The 17,600-nt window shown below is 38.9% G+C and overlaps 1 protein-coding gene across 2 annotated transcripts in view; it reads left to right on the plus strand.

The window, feature by feature from the left end:
* The window catches only part of LOC118214646 (neuroligin-4, X-linked), a 67,815-nt gene that overhangs the window by 20,369 nt on the left and 29,846 nt on the right, over positions 1-17,600 (plus strand). For both annotated transcript variants that reach the window (XM_035394775.1, XM_035394777.1), the window contains exon 3: positions 2,268-2,420. In XM_035394775.1, the coding sequence (XP_035250666.1) occupies positions 2,268-2,420 (153 nt within the window). The remainder of the gene's footprint in view (positions 1-2,267; positions 2,421-17,600) is intronic.

The raw sequence follows: 17,600 nt of genomic DNA on the forward strand, positions 1-17,600 counted from the left end.
CACAGGAGCCATGCGTACTGAACCAGGCTGCGTGCTTGAGAATATATAACCCCCCGGCCATGATGAATGTGCTCTGCTGCAACAGCGCTGAAGCAAAGCATGCACTTTACCCAGCATACAGATTACCTCTGTAATCTAGAGCAGGGGTATTCAACCTATTCTAATCAAAGGACCGCAATCCAGGCCCACAATAATTAATGGGGCCCATAAGGGTTATATGTTTTTTAAAAAAAGGTTTTATATTTTGAAATATATCCCAAATCTATATACAGTAATTGCATATCAAGTCTGGCCAGGGGCTCCCCCTACAGTACATCGAAGGACCCCAGATGTCTGCGGTCCCCCTGTTGAAACCCCAGGATCTAGATTCTACAAAGCCAAAGGATTCATCTCCTACTTCTGAAGTTACTGTATGACCAAGTCATTATGAAACCGCCGTACTGGAAAGTTAGGAAAGTCAAATAATTGGCATCTCTATTTAAAAATGTGAATTTAAAAAAGTGGTGTCACAGATCCTGCATATGATCTGAAATGAATTAATTTATTATTATTTATTCATCCATTCATATTTTGAGCCTGCTGCTCTGTTTCAGATCCATTGCCTGGAGTTCCCACATCACTTTGCTTTGGTTGAATTCTGACTGTCACCTTGGTTTGGGAAGTGTACCTTGTGTACTATTCACAAGGCAGTCCAAGTTGCACTCGGTAATTATCCATAGGCATCACCACAAATGCGGTAGAAGATTAAAAGTGTATACAACATTATAAGGATGAGGACAAAGGTTAAAAGGTGTCGGATCAGTTTCTAGCAAAGTCGGCATAGAGAACGCCTTCTAGTATATAATATCCACGAGAGACAAACAAGCTGGGTTTCTCACAAGCACACAGGACCCTCCAATAATGATCTTAAGTGCCACTGCAGGCAGGGGGGGGGGGGGGGGGGGGGGGAGTGTGAAATGTATGTATTTACGCTTGCAAGCCCCGGCAACCGCTGCCATGGCTGCAGAGATTAATAACCTGTCACAGCGGGTTTCACTGAGAGCATTAACGGCCAGGACCCATCTCAGTGAACCTCGCCCGCAGGGCTGTCTGTCCGCTGTCAGGCTGGACTGACATGCGCCCGGGACGAACATGCGGCCCACTTCCTGTGCCACGACAGTCAGCCGACGCGGACGCTAATCAGGGTGCGGCGGGGCTGCCGCGGACTGTCAGTTCGCAGGCCCCAGCGCGCTCGTTCCATACCGCCACGGCACACAGCCGCCAATGCAGCGGGCCCTGCTTAGGACTGCAGCACGTAAAGGGAGGCGGCAGCTGCTGACGATGCCGCTGTCAGTTTTCTCAGATGAGAAGGATCGCGCGTGACGTTTTAATGCCATTTCTGGAACATTCCGAATGCAGCATTTATAGGCGTGCTATTACTGAGGCACTTCGGTTGCTGCAGCAAAACACTACAGTGCTGCCGCAGCAGAATCCTTCAACAGGCTCAAATCCAGCCTCAATTTTAACCATAAATATTAAACAAGGATATGCTAAGTTGAAACACACACACACACACACACACACACACACACACAGATATATATATATATATATAAGTTTTTTTTTTTTTTTTTTTTGGAGAATAGTGTCTTTATCTTTTTGATTTTCTCTTGTGCTAATCCTCTCTCCTCTTCATGATTAATCCCCATTTACACAAGTTATCACCAGCCAACATTGTCAATGCTTAGATAAATCTACTCTGTCTGTTTGAAAAACGTCTATGTTTTGTGTCCTCATCTATATTTTAAGCAGACAAATCTGAAATGTCTGAAAAATAATAGCTTTGGATGGTTTTGATAATTGATGTTATTTGCTGCTTGATTTGACAGCAGTGGTGCCAAGACACATAGACAAGGTGAAAAACAACTGAATTCTCTGACATTTTCCTTTTACAAAAAATGGCAAAATAGTCAGGCTTTTTCTGTGTCATAAAGATACACCCTGTTATTTGAGAAATGACTGGACAGGAATGCTTATTTTGTACGGGGTGCTTATCACAAAGACAAAAATATAATATTTGAATCATACGCCCAATTCAACAAACTGTTTTCATTGTGAGTTTGCACTGACATGAAAAACAAACACTGACAGGGAATTATGTTTTCATCCGTGTGATACAAAGGAGAACAAAATGAATAAGATAGATGTACTTAAGAAATTATTGGTAACTGCTGTGTGTTGTCTATTTGGGACTCTGTTATGTTAATAACTTTTTCCCTTTTTTCTAGATATTCATGATGAGAATGGCTTGAAGCCAGTCATGGTGTACATTCATGGTGGATCCTACATGGAGGGAACGGGAAATATGATTGACGGGAGCATCCTCGCAAGCTATGGCAACGTCATTGTGATCACCATCAACTATAGATTAGGAGTTTTGGGTAAGTTGCTGATCACCATCAACCATCAATTAGTTTTAAATGAGTTATTTATCACCATAAACTATTGATTAGGAGTTTTGGGTTTGTTTCTGATCACTAGCAATTATAGATCAGACATTTTAGGAGAGCTTCTGATAACCATCAGCTCTAGATTTAAATTTTTGGGTTGCTTTTCAGGAACATTTACAGATTAGAGGTTTTTGCTGATCACTCTCAAATATACATTATTAGTATTCACATTTTTAATATTCTGATTGTGATGGATGCGCTGCATGTAGATGGTCGGTTCTGAATTCTGGTTCTTGACGTCCAAGTCATGTTTTTGGTCTCAAGTCTCACCCGATCGCTACTCGGGCCTTTGTGACTCATGGCTGCCATACTTGAGGAACCTTGAGAATGTTCTGTTCTGGGCACTGAAAGAAAAAAGTGTTACACTGTAAACTATTTGTTAGTGGCTGCAGCTGTCTTCACTCCCTGGAGCTGAGGGAGAGACTGAAAATGGGCAGGGTGGTGTGAGAGAAAAAAACTTGTTAAATGTGCTATAATTCAGCTCTTCAACAACGTGGAGGGTGGTGCCATAGAGGTACCATTTTAGCCCACTCCCTGCTGTACCTCACCCGTCTCCTTTATGTCTACATTCACTATATTCTCCTTTCAGTAACCGTGTAACAGAGGCCAGTTTTATTGCTTAAACTACCACTTTCTTTAGCTTTTATATTCAATATTGCTAAACCTAATCTGATTCTGGATGTAGTTTAGACAAGGCTTGTTCTTGTTTTCTTCTGTGGAATAATATTTAGTCAGGGTCATGATTAATATTTTTGTAAATCATTTCTTAGTTTTGTAAAGCCCATAGCTTTCTAGATTGTGAAAATACACTTAATAGAAAACGACTAAAGGGGTACCGTGTGTTTGTTTTTATGTGCATTGTGACCATATAAATATAGAATTTATTGGAAAAGTGTCAAGTAGGCAAACTAGATTGGTTACAGGTATAACATTTTAAATTTATGAGAAAAGATTTAGGAATCTTGTCAGGCTCACCAAAATGAGACTAAAAGAGATTTTATTGATGCTATTTTTATTAGATAAATAAATGGCAACAATAGCAGACAGTATTTCAGGCTTAACTCTGTCAGTCATACAGACATCAGTCAAATATAAATATCAGGAGGGGTTTTTCCCATGAATAGTTTTACATGGAATGGCTTGCCATGTCCTGAAGCAGAGATGACTGGATAGTCTGTAGTTTGAAAAAAAAGAGCATATATGGGTCGAATGGCCTACTGCCTTCATCATCAAACATTTAAATGTTTTATATAAGGCCTCTCTTTAAAAAAGTAAAGAAAATAAAGAAAAAAAAACATGATGAAGCAGTAAAAATGTCACATATTTCCGTATCTGTGCCGGGATGTGGCATGTGCTGAAAGGGTAAATGCAGTAGCTTTGAGATTTCTGCACTGCTTCTGAAGCACATGACCTATGAAAGGGCTGCAAATTGCAAAGTACCTAGAAAAAAGCGTTATGCTTTGCGAAAATAATTTCTTGCTCCTCTGTGTGCAGTACGTTTCAATGAAAAATGAACGCCTGTGCACAAACAGAAAAAGAGGAGGATTTTTTTTTGTTTGCATTAAATCACATGTAATGCTACTTTTGCAATGATTCCAACTATTTATTTGGCACTATTCCTTTGATCTTATTTGCATAGCACAAGGCACTGCTGCTACGGTCCCTGTCAGTTCAAGACATGCACAGCCAGCTGCCGCTTTTGCTGCTTCTGATCACCCTGCAGTCCACTAGCCATGCTGCACAGTTTCCTGTCTGCAGGACTGTGCCCCTGGTGCAGGCAGAATGTTCCTGATTAACCACAGGAGTCACTACTGAGCCAGAAGAAAAGTAAAGGGGCTCATTTATTATGCCTTGGGGTACTCCCAGCCGAAAGAAAAAAGGCATTGGCAGTAGCATGGTCACGGAGCTGCATTTAGCTTTGTGTCACGTAATTAGTGTCTTTCAACATGCTAAGGCACATTTGCTCATCGAGAATATCGCTGTGTACAATTTGGAATCAAGCAGGAGATGCATATCTGACCAGCTGCACTGGAGCTGAACATAGAGACGAGATGGATTGTCAGTTCTTGAACTTTGTGTCCACCTCACATTGCTGTAAAGTATATAGTAAATTACGTATTTAATGAAAGTGCTGAATATCACATTTGGAACCAACAGAGCAGCCATCCGTGTAGGTGGCATAGTGTGACACGTGGAACACATTTTTCATAACACTTTTTCTTCAGCAACATTGAAGTCAAACCCTGTACAGCAACACTGAATATGCTTTTAATATGCCCTGAAATGTAAAAAAGAAATAATTATAATAATAATTCAGAGGGTGAATACTTTGGCTTAGTCTTGAGGGTACCAAAACTTTTGTTCACATGTAAAATTGAGATCGATTATACTTCCACAAAGCAAAACTGACGACCGGCAAAACAGACAGAAGTTCACAAAGTGGGCCACGATGGCTGACTCACGGGGCCTGACAGATGCGTGCGGTTGCTAACTCAGGCAGGACAAGTACATTTAGGCATTTAGCAGATGCTCTTATTTTTGGAAACGTATGCAGCTTACACTTATTTAACAAACAAATTCAACATATGATCCAATTACACAGCTTGACATAGCAGTGCTGACACAGCTGTGCCCCACAAGGGAATCACAACTGCAGCATACGAGCCACGAGCCCAGCTCCCTAACCATTACACTGCGTTGCTTGCTGCAGAAGCCTTGAGTGCATGCTGTCTCAATAGCGGACTAGGGATAATAGGCAGTCTGGGTTTCTTCAAATGGCAATTTTAATGAGCACATTCTGGAGAGGCTCAAAAAGCTATAGGCAGGTCTGCTATCAGCCCCCTCGGCTGACAGGGCCCAGAGATGGCTCACTCAAACACACTTGTGAAATGCATTTCCGGGCGTTTCGCAGCTTTGGTTTTTTATAGTCACGAAGAATTGCAACATGGACTCGGCGGTCGCTTGGCACAGCTTTGCCATTTCAGACACAAAAATAAATAAGGAAGAAACCCTGATCAGTATAAAAATGTACATGAATAAATATGGGAGACCTCTCTAAGCCCGAATGACTCACAGAGCAGATCATTATTTCTGTTATTTCAAGCAAAAAGAATGTATGCATACTGCTCAGGTCTGGCCCCTCCTGTGTTCTGTGATGCTTAAGGAAACAGCCATTGCACCTAAATTCATACAAATTATTGCATTTAAAATAATTTTAAGTAAGCTTGAGCATTGTATAGAATTTTATTCAAAAGAACATGCAAATTTGATAATTAAAAGAGGCCACTCAAGCTTAGCTTATTATCGGCTGTCTAGAATACGCCATATCATGTTAACCCTGATCTTGAGCACCACAATAGTTTCTGCATCTACTACATGGCCTGGTAAGCCGTTCCATGCATACAACAGACCTGTGTGATGGCTGCTACATGCTAATATACAGAGATTGTTGATATCATTGCTACGTGCTGATAAATAGGAAATTAATTACTCTTTCACAAAATATCATACTTGCTAAACGAATATTCAGGCAGTGGGTTCGTAGAACATAATGTGGCATCTGCTTTGCTGACTTGCTGATGTTTGCGAAAACCTGTTGACTTGCTTCATTGTGTCAGAGTCAATGTGAACATGAGGGAATGAGTGCGTTTAACAGATGCAGAGGGAGGATTATAGTCTTTCCAGCAAGCAGCTTCAGTTCCAGATGGCATTTGCCCTAGAGAAGGGAAGGCTGCAGAGAATAGGAAAAAAGATATATACTGTAGAAGTCAAGCACTAATGAATATCCTGCGGAAGTCCTCACAGCCAATGCAAATACCCATTAAGAGTAAACACATTATATGTGATTAGATGGGATAAGCCTTAAGGTCGCTAGACCCAGGAAGATAAACCTCATCAAAATGTCAACATAGGGTCAGGTGCCAACACCACAATGAAAACATTGCTGATAACTTCTGCAGATAATGTGCACATACATCTTAGGCAAAAAAAGAGCTTCACTCACTCCTCCTCCCTCATCTGTGACACATGGTGGGCAGTGCTATGGTTTGGGCATGTATGGCTGCTCCTGGAACTGGCTCGCTTGTCTTCACTGATGATGTAACTGCTGACGGCAGCAGCAAGATTAATTCTGAAGCATACAGACACAGATCCAACCAAAGGCGTCAAAACTGATTGGAAGGCACTTGACCCAGCAGAAAGACAGTGACCCCAAACATACCGCTACAGCAACCAAGGAGTTTTTCTGGGCCAAAAAGTAGAATGTTCTTGACTGGCCAAGTCAGTCACCCATCCTGAATCCATTTGGACTTGTTTCACTTACAGTACTGAAGACAGACCCGTAAAACAAACAGAAACTGAAGACAGGCTTGTGTGTGTGTATATATATTGATTTACTGAGTCAGTCAGTTCCTTCCACAGGCGCACACGAACTTCCCTTCCGTTCACACTTATTCTGAGTAATAACTGGTCACATCAGAAAAGTGGGCACATTGAAGAAGTTTTGCTATATCAGAAAACATCTAGCTAAGCTACATCTACTCCTGTTCGTAATAACTGCCAGTTTTTGATTTCACTATAGATTTTTTTACGAGTCGAACAGAAAGAAGTTAAAAAAAGAATATCTAATGGCAACACAATTGCATATAAAGGAGATGCCATTGGGAATGATTTAGAGAATTTGGAAGTAAAATGTTATCATCTTGCCATAGATTTAAGCAGCATGCCATCAGAATTTGAATGACTTCAATCACTGCCAGTGCATTAAACCACACATTTTCATGTCGCACATGATTGTCAGAAGTCAAAAGCTTATGCAATTTATGAAAGGAAACTTTTCATTTCTTAAATGTACCTTTTCTTTTATTTCTTCTTCAGTATTATTATTATTATTATTATTATTGTTATTATTATTATTATTATTATTATTATTATTATTATTATTATTGTTATTATTATTGTTGTTATTTGTGTAATGCAAATGAGGATTGTACTGGAATTTTCTGTATAGTAGAAAATGAATAAAAATCACCATGTAACTAGACTGCACCAAGATATCAGAACAGATGGCCACAGTGAAGCCAGTTGGCAGGTTATAACACAGTAAATACTCTTTTTGGGGTACTATTGATTCAAAGTTTGAATGGTTGCAGCTGTAGTTTGTATGACAGCCTGATTGACATGACACACAGTTTCCATGAGAGGGTACATTTTTTGGAAAGAAGCACAAGCACAAGCACAACATTAACTGTTAATCTAAATGTTAAACCTAGAGGGGAACTCTAGAAAGAAATTACAAAGGAGTCTGAATGCCCCCTCCCATCACCAGAACATCACAATCAGTGATGGAACCTCTAGTAAATCAACTCACTCTTGTTCACCATGCTGTATAATACAAAATATATAAATGACAAGACTTTTAAATATTTTTTCATAGGAATTGCATCATGTGGGCTTTCATCTTTGCAACGTGTCTCTTAGTCTCATGAAAATGTGCCAGCCTCTTTTGTGTTTATGAATTGGGTTTATGAAATGAGTTCCACTGTCATTCTGGCCAATGTCTTTTTCCTCTGAAGATATGACTGCATATCTTCAGAGGAAAAAGGCATAGCCTTCTCTTTAAGTAAAATACTACTTCTGTTAACATGCTAATGACAGGAATGATCAGCATTGTCTCCAGTGGCTTATACACTTCTTGCAATTTTTGTGAAAGCTCAAACTCAAATAAATGGCTGTGGTTCATCTGATGTTTTATGGAGGGTTGTCCCCTTTAAATAGTTTTGGTTTTTTCTTCATCCCCTATCATTCAGGTAATGTCTGTAATGGGGAACTCCCTCCTCTTTAGAGGAATCTGAGGAGAGCTTGTGGCCTATGGTGGAATAAGTGGAACTCTGCATTGTTAACAAATCTCTCAAAAGACAAACTTTACTTCACACAAAATCAAAAAAAAAAAGAAGAAATCAATACGGTCACCCGCAGTCCTGAGAATTGTATTTTGCAATTGCAGAATTGGCACTTCTTTTACAGCATCAACAGAAGCGTCTGTCCACTGAATTGCCCTCCTGGATTGGCTGACTCTGAACATTGCATTTGAAGGCTGCACAAGAGATGGCAAGCTAAAAAATATTGAGCACACGCAGACTTTAAGCATCTGACATATGGCTCTGAATTACGCTAATATTCCATTCCCAGTTAAAGTTATTACCCTGTCAAAATCCGAATCCAGGGATCTGAATTACATGCATGACACGAGACTTATAAAGTTTTCCCTGGGACTGAAAACTGAAATAGTACAATACTCCTCCCCAGCAAAATGAATAGCTTTTTTGCCAGTGAGGGATTTTTTAAAAATTCTTATTTATTTATTTTTTATTTATTCATATATATATATATATAATAAGGGGAAGTTACATGGGGACAAAATAATTTGCGTGTGCAGCTGTCCGGGTCTGACCTGTGAGCTTTGTGGTCGGATTACGACACAAGCCTAACTGCTGGTTTGTTTATTGTCAATAGTTGTCACTACCAAGTGTCTGATACGATCCATCTGCAGTACCAGGAAGGTAGCCTACTCAGTCTTGCTGTCAATACTGCTCTGAATTATTTGTTAAGTGTTATTCTTTTTTTCTCACACATTTTTCATTTTTGCCATTTTTATTTGTTTATTTATTTCTTTATTTAGTAATGACAGGCCAAAGAGCACAGCAGCACTTTCCAAACACTCTTTTACAGTAGGTGCCAAACTCAGCAAGGACCTGGGGCAGCTGAACAAATTTACCAACGTCATTATTTTTCAGTGAGATGTGATCCTGTCGCCAATGCTTTTCATTTCAGTGAACAGCATTGCTTGGATCGGTGTTCACAGTGTGTTTCTCATTACCTGTTCATTGTACCTGTGCGTTGTACATGAGCTGTTACAGCTGCTTGACCGCAGCTCATCAGGGTTGTGCGGTCATAGGTGTTAGGGGGTGCCATTGCACCCCCATGAATCATCGTCTCACTATTTTATTTAGTTACTTATTTATTAGTTTTACCCTAAAAGAATAGGAATATGATTTGTAAAAAGATGTGCTTAGAATATGCATCTATTACTTAACTGGACAAAATAAACATTTTTAAAATGCAGGTAGGCTTTGTGCTAGCCTCACAGGCTAGATAGAGTGTCCGAGTGGCATTGCCATGTCAGCAGAGGGCTACTTACTTTTTTTTTTTACTGGGGGCTCTAGTCATGGATTATCCGGTGAACGTCATTCACTGTTATTCTAGGCAGGTCTTGCAAACATCTAGTGAAAACGCCATGGAAGCAGTGCTGTAGTTATCGTTGCCTATAGCAGTCAGGCCATCCCAGCTGGATAATAGACCCACTTCATGTTTGTAAACAAAAGAGGATGCTCCCGCAACCCTGGGGCAAAGAGTGCATCATTTTGGTAGGCCATCGCAATGCAGTGGACATAATCATCGACAATTGCACTAAGTGCATCTTGTGTTTGTGGTTCTTTTATTTCACTTTCATCGTTGCTAATCTATATATAGCAATGGAAGAACTTTTTTGGAACTTTTCTGTTGTGAGCTAGCCTATCTAGCTGTATTTACGTTATAAATGAATGCAAGCTAACTATCATAAACTGTCAATGTTTGATCAGCAGTAAGTTGATAACTTAATTTTTAATGTTGTTCCAACAACAGATACGATACAGCACATTGACAAAGAGGGACCTGGTGACATGATAATTTCGATTGTCTGTTTGAAATTGTTTGAGTGTAACTTTAGTGAGCGGTAATGTTTGGCCAGAGTCTACGTAGTTATCCTGCCTATAGGCTACGTAACACACACAAAAAGGTGAAGCAGCTGAGAACAATCAGTGAATTGTCTGTGTGAAATGCTTAAATAATGCTTAAAGCTTATGTTAATCACGTAGCATACCTTTTAGTTTGGCCAGAGCAGAAAAGGCACCATCACTACCAGCAGGGGCTTTCATTGAGAATGGATGGCAGTTTGAGCTTCTGGGTTTGTTCAGATGGACATCATTTTTTAAAAATTCATTGAGTGTTCTCCTTGCCTAGTTTTTTAGACAGTTGTTCTGGTGAATTCATTGCCTCTGTTTCCCCTGCATAGAATTAATGGTCAAGTGTCTGCTGAGAAATAATATTAATATATATTAATGACAAATAAATAGGACTTCACCAATTGCGGCAAAGTTTAGAGAAAATTCCAATTGCATTGCAACATGAACTCTTCAGAATGACAGAGTGATAAGGACATCGTTCTTGTTCACTGTTGCCATCCTTGCATCATTACTCACCGATTTACATTCACTAATGTACCATGTCTTGTTAATTGCTAAAATTCTTTATTAGAAATACAACCATTATTTTAAAACCAAAAAATCATGAAAATTTGTAAGACATAGCAACGTTTGTAGCCTATGTGCAAAGTACCAGGGGAATATGCAGGGGAAATGGACGCTGAATTCAGCAGCACACCAGGACCTGGGTAAGTCAAGAGTTATTGTTTTTTATTGCTACCTGTGATCATAAATTCCCCCCTCCCCTGCTCCGGCATTCACTAATCTTTTTTCTTTGGCACCCACATGACAGGCAGATTTTTAAATCCCGGGCATGCTGCTGGGTCTTGCCAGTTCTCACAATTCTCTCTATATCTCTCTCTCTATATATATATATATGTGTGTGTGTGTGTGTGTGTGTGTATGCCAGTATTTGAACAATCTGCTTTGTGTCTGTCCTCCTGTATGTGCAAAATTTGATCACGAAAAACTGAGGCCCCCAACCCCCCACAGGAAATTATTAAAACTGGGAAAATAATCTTCCCCCTCAGTTGAAAATGAAATCAGTTAATGCATTTTTTAATTCCTGGCTGCACCACTTTTTGGATATATAACTGGAGGACAGCCACCTTATCTCACCCCTCATTTCTATGACACTATTCAGCTGTTCTAACGGCAGCTCCACAGAGCTCACCATTAAACATTATTACTGACATGACATCCATTGGATCTGCACTTGTGATCATGCCAGATTATGTAAGCATACATAAGGAAAACAGCAGCATGCATTTTAGCCTCCTTTATTTGTTTTTCATCAGCCTGCCATTTTCTCTCATATCATTCAGCATCTTTATCTGTGATGGGGCTGAATGAAAACTGGGGAAAACATGGTGTGCGTTATTCTTCAATGCAATGTCGAAAAGGAGACAGGTGGATGCTGTGAGTGGTTAGTATGCTGGGTAATACCTGCCCCTAACATTATCCTTTTGCTTTTCGGCTTTGAACATTTGCATAACATTTGAAGAAGATGGATTTGCTGAGCTTTTCATGACACCCACAGTAAGAGAGTTATTCTCCTTTCAAAGCATATTAAAATGATAAGCGTGAAAGGCATACAATAACATGCATCTGGTGAAATGAAGTTAAGCCATACAGGCTTTTTTGTTTAAAATAGAAAGACTGCCACCATTGTGCAATATCAAACAAAATGAAAACCCCCTAAATAAACAAACACATTAAAAATGAAATAAGAAATGAATGTAAATATGTTTCTCATTGGCATTTCACACATTTCCACATGCTGCATTGCAGTCGCAAACATCTTGTACTCCTTTACTCAGCTAATTGCTTGGATAATTTGTTATAATTTCTTAAAACACATTTTCCTATTCTTACACGTATTGTACATACTCAATATATGCATTTTGTCTGTAGGATGTGTTTGTTGTTGCACATGACTGTACTCTGCCCATGTGAGAACCAGTCAGGCTCTCAAGGCAAGCAGATTGACTCACGTGATACTCGCACAGTCCTGTTTGCACATACAGTATGTAAACATCTGACTTATTTGTTGGGGTCTAGAAGTTATTATATGTATTTCATAGCAAGTACAAAAAGATGGGGATTCATCAAGTGGGTTAGTCAGCTAAAGCTCTTGCCATGTGGGCCATGATAATTGACAGATGGCACATGGCTTGTGGTTCAGAGGTGTCTGTTGACTGGTATTTGTTATATTTATTTATTTATAAGTTGATATATTCTGATCTGCCTGGTGCCTGTTAGTCATCTGCTGCACTTTAAAACTGTTGCCATTGGCATGCATGGGCTTCTGTGTAATGTAACATAGCCATTTCAATCGAGTAACACAGCATGTGAGTTGAGAGCAAATTCAGAGTGAGGGATTGTTTCCTTTGATTTTTTTTTCTCTTTTTTGCCTATGAGGGACTGGGAAGGTGCATCCTGCATCCTGATCGGCAGTAGCATAGCCACGGGTTCTGTTCTGTCTCCCAACTTGCGATTTAATGCGGGCACGGCAACCATAATGAAAGGCAAACTAGCTACAAGGGGGAAACGCTGACCTGACCTTTGTGATATTCAGATGTGCTCCCTTTCATAGGCTTAAAAGTCCTCAGTGCTATCCCTTTGTAGCCTGAGTGTTAGTGGTCTGTTAGCTAGCAGGAGCCTCCAGGCGTCATATAGCACAGTACGAGATGGCATTTTATCTTTAATTCACCACACAATGTGTGTTCCATTTTTGAATGGGAGTGCTGATTGGCTACTGAGAGAAATCAAGAAATTTTTAGGAGGCCAGGAGACTTTTTTCTGTGAGCCAAGGAAATGAAATGGTGTTCGTAATGTCTGGGAGAACAGACAATGAGGAATACTGCATGCCACTGTCTGCTGCGAGTAACTGTGGGAGCAGATATTCTTTTAAAGAAACAGAGCTTGGCAACACTAAAATCATTAAGAATAAAAAGAAGAAGAAATAGAATAAGAAGATCTGTAATAAAAGGAGGAAAGGCCTGTATAAATATGAGGCTTTTCCTCCTTTTATTACATATTTTCTCATTTGTCTAAGCACTGTAACTACACTCTGCATGACACAAAGTGCTATCACACCACTCTCTGACTGGCTCTCAAGGATCAGTGATAAAAGTGCTTCCCCCAAACAGTGCAGACAGCTCTACCCTCTTACCCTGAAAAAAGGCTGCCCCTTTAGTGTGAGCGCCAATCTGCGTCTGTGGTGCCAGGCCATTATTAGGATTACTGCTGGATAGGACAGTAAAGACTTCAGAGCTCTGCGTTCAGAGTGGGCCTGATTTCTCAAGTGTTGATTGAACATCAAGGAAGGGAGGACGGGACCTGGACTGGCAGTTTTATTGGAGGAACTGATAGCCAATAAAATGGGAGCGTGTCTCACGACTTACCGAGCTCTTATTCTGCCGCTTATGAATGAACACCGGGATGTGGAGACGGCCCTTATCGTTCTGCCCGGATATGATTTCTTCAAATGGCTTCCTGCTCTGCTTCAAAGCCAAGAACTTCAGCCTGTGAAGCCTCTGCTGCTTCCATCAGAGGATATTCCTAAATACCCTTATCACAAATTTGCGCACTTAAACTTAAGTGGTATGGAAATAAAAAAAAGTGAACGGAACACGTCTCCTGTTCACTGTTGCCAAGGGATTATCTGATCACGTTCAGCACTGTGTGCAGCACCTCACAATGGATGCTAAATTAAGAGGGGAGGATAAAAAAAGCTTTCCAGAGTGACATGCTTTATCATTCCGTACCCCTGATTGCTGTTGGGTCACAAAAGGCACTTACAAACACAGGAAATGGCTCTTGTGAATGCTGTGCCATGTGGCATTTCAGCTGAGGAAATAAAGCCATCGCACTGCTCCTAGGCTCCAACAGAGCTCAATTCACTTGAAGACACTGGGAAACATATGCTCGGACACTTTGTATTAATCTTTCATAAGCATTACATTAGGCCTTCATGAGCACTGCATAAACCGTAGACATTCATTGCATTTATACTTATGTCAGCAACCGCAAATAGACATATATTGGTAGTCACTGACATAAGCATTTTATGGCTGTTTATGTAAGGCTTATAAACGTGCTGTGTAGTAAGAGTTACCAAAAATGCATAAAATGCTCTCATAAAACACAGAAGGAAATTCATACAATTTAATGAACTTCATGAGGACACCTACACCTCTTGTAAGCTCACCAACAACTTAAGATCCCTCTCTTCTGGAAATGTAATATATTACAATGGTGTGGATTCAATACACAAATGTCCTTAACTTTGATTTATAAAGTGCAAGTGCTTCACACAGTTTGGCAGGTTTAGTTTAACAATCACGAAACAAAGTGAAGTCAAATTAACCAAATTATTTCCAACCAATTAATTCCTCAAACTGTGTTTAGGAAGGAAACATAAATTAACAGCACTCACATTAACATTTGCATGTTAATGGTAAATATAAGAGCAATTTTCAATTTATTCATGGTCTTTGTGTAGTGTATGTTTTATTTTTTATTTTATTTGAAAGTGGGATTTATTTAGCCAGTGGCAACCAAGGTGCACATTCACGCATGCGAATCAGCCATTAAATGAAATAACAGATAAATAATGTATTATCTGCTACTGGTGGCACCAAGTGCATTTACTAAAGGGGATATGCTGTGCTCAGTAACAGGAGTTCAGTTAGGTGACGTATGTTTTGCAAACAAATAAACAGAATGCTACAGTGAGCATTTAAGAAACTATTTTGCTCACATTGTAACAGAAAAAACCTATTAGCAATACAATTAATCCTTTTCTTGTAATAACGTATGCATGCTGTTGAATATATTCATGTTCAGACTGGGTTTGCAATTTAGATGGCTCTGATTTAAATTATTATCATTAATTTAGTAATTTGCAGAAATAATTCATACACTCCAGCCTGATGGTAATGATGTTCCTTTAGGAAGGCTGCAGTATGTAATCCTGGTTCGGTTTAGGCCCTAAATGTATGGTAATCCAATGTCACCTATTTAATTAGATTTTTCCAGTATTTATTAAACATTATATAGAGATGGAGTCATAAGTTGCTCAAATAATAATAATACTAATAATAATAATAATAAAATCAATTCAGTTATTCTGAGAAATTCATTGAAAAGCACATTGCTATCTTTTTGTTTTTTATTTCAGCTTGAAAACAGCAAGAACAAAATTGATATAGTTTTCCCCTTGTTTTAACCAAGCTTTTTAAAATGAAAATATGATTTTGGCTTCACATAGGTTTATGATTTTTCTTGAATTTATCATAACTTACACTTGTATTAAAGCACTGCTCAGATTTAAGTTGGGAGAAATACTGTACTTTTAACAGACATATAAAAGTTAATAGGTTGACATTAATTACAGGGCTATGCCTGCTGAGGCTGATTTTAATTAAATGAGCAGGATTCCATTTAAGTTTTTTTCTTTTCTTTTCTTTTTAAATAGACGTATGGGAGAAAGATTCTTTTAAAATCATAAACTGGTACAATCTGTACTGGATTTTCAAGAGTTGGTTTAAAGATATATTTCTGAAGCCTGTGAAATCTTTATGTAAAGAGGTGAAATAGCAAGTGGGCTGTAATGAAAAATAAAACATCACCAATAAAGATGAACAAAAATACATTATAATTATATTTGTTTAGCAGATGCAGATTACTATTCCCTAAACTAAAGAACTACTTCACTGTGCATTTTCAGACCTCACTTTTAAGTGACAGTGTGTACAGAGCAAAGGAATGAAATTAAGAATGCAATGTTTCTGACTCCTTGTGGGAATAAAATAAGTATTAGAGGAAAACCATCAAAGGAAAAAAGTATAGGTTTTTGCATATTTTCAGTCGCATTGCTACATTCTTTATGAGATGACAGCAGCACGAAAAATCAGGGGAATTGATCCCCTGACACTGTGCTTTTCAGCCAATTTTTTATCGCCTGCACAATAAAATGCAGCATCTCCATGAAGTCCAAGGCTTCTAATTCATCTGTGAAATGTATCATTAATCCGATCAAAGGACATTTCCAGCAAAACACAAACTATGTTGGTAAAATCTCTGAGCACTGTTGCTGGTAAGTATACTATGATAATTCACATTATAGCCATGGTGGTGCAGTGGAACTTAGTTGGAGCCTTCACTATGCAGGGAGCACATTACCTATGTTGTAAATATAATGTAAAAATACAACATATTGTTGCTGTCAAGCTGTATACAAACCCAGTTGCTTCCTAGCATCCGTGTGTGCAAGTAGAGAGTCTGAATATTTGTTTTGCATACCCATGAAGTCTGAAGAGGAAACACAGGTCATGCAAGGCTATGGAAAGGGGCTAAACGAGGCCATGAACATGCTTTGAAGGCTACCAGTGCTGCTGTGTGCTTTAGGATCATATGGCAGTATGAGATTAGCTTTAGGCTATAAAATCATAGTGTTCTATGATCTATATTTGATGTGGTAAGTGAAACAGGTTATGTAGCACTGCGAATGATAAAAATTGTTTTTTTTTTCTTTGCAGCGAGGCAATCTAAGGCTAATTGGCTGAAACAGTGGTAATTGAAGGGGAAATGGCATCGGCCTTGGCATCGGTGCATCTGAAACTAACTTGATGTAGTGAAAATGTTCATTTACATAATGTCTTCAGGGTAGAATCCTTCAAAGATGCAAAGCTGATTAAAATATAATTCTGCTCAACAACTGAGGGGGAAGAAAGAGAAAAAGAAAAAAGAAATATGAAAGTAATTTAATGATGCAGAAAAAAATGGGATTAATGTCCAGTCGATAATCCATGAGGGGTTTTGATCTTTTCAAAACTTGAAAGACTGGATGGTCCATAATTAACCCCTTTGACCCAAAAAGGAATGTGTATTAATGACAGTCACTGATGATGTTTCAGTACATAGTCATTTAGGAAAAATCTTTTATTTGTTAAAAAAGCTGTCTTATACCTATTTCTCAGTCATTCCAGGTTCCTATTGTCCAGTATATTGCCTTCATACCATATATGTCAATGGATTTGAAAAGCCTTCATAGGGAAGATGCTGTAGACCCCTTGAAATTATTCAGATAGTATGTGCACACACATTTGGCATAGAAAAAGCAACTACCTGATTAATGCAGACTCAATGTAAAGTCTTGCAAAAGATTTTAGCAAAATTATTTTGATAGCATACTTATTTAATTTTTTACTGATTGTGATAGTTGTAAATAAAGAGTATAAATGTATATCCTTTGTGACTAGACAGTTGTATATGACTCCTTAAGCTGATATTTTAAGTATAA

This window comes from Anguilla anguilla, chromosome 15 (assembly GCF_013347855.1).
Source record: "Anguilla anguilla isolate fAngAng1 chromosome 15, fAngAng1.pri, whole genome shotgun sequence".
Lineage (NCBI taxonomy): Eukaryota > Metazoa > Chordata > Actinopteri > Anguilliformes > Anguillidae > Anguilla > Anguilla anguilla.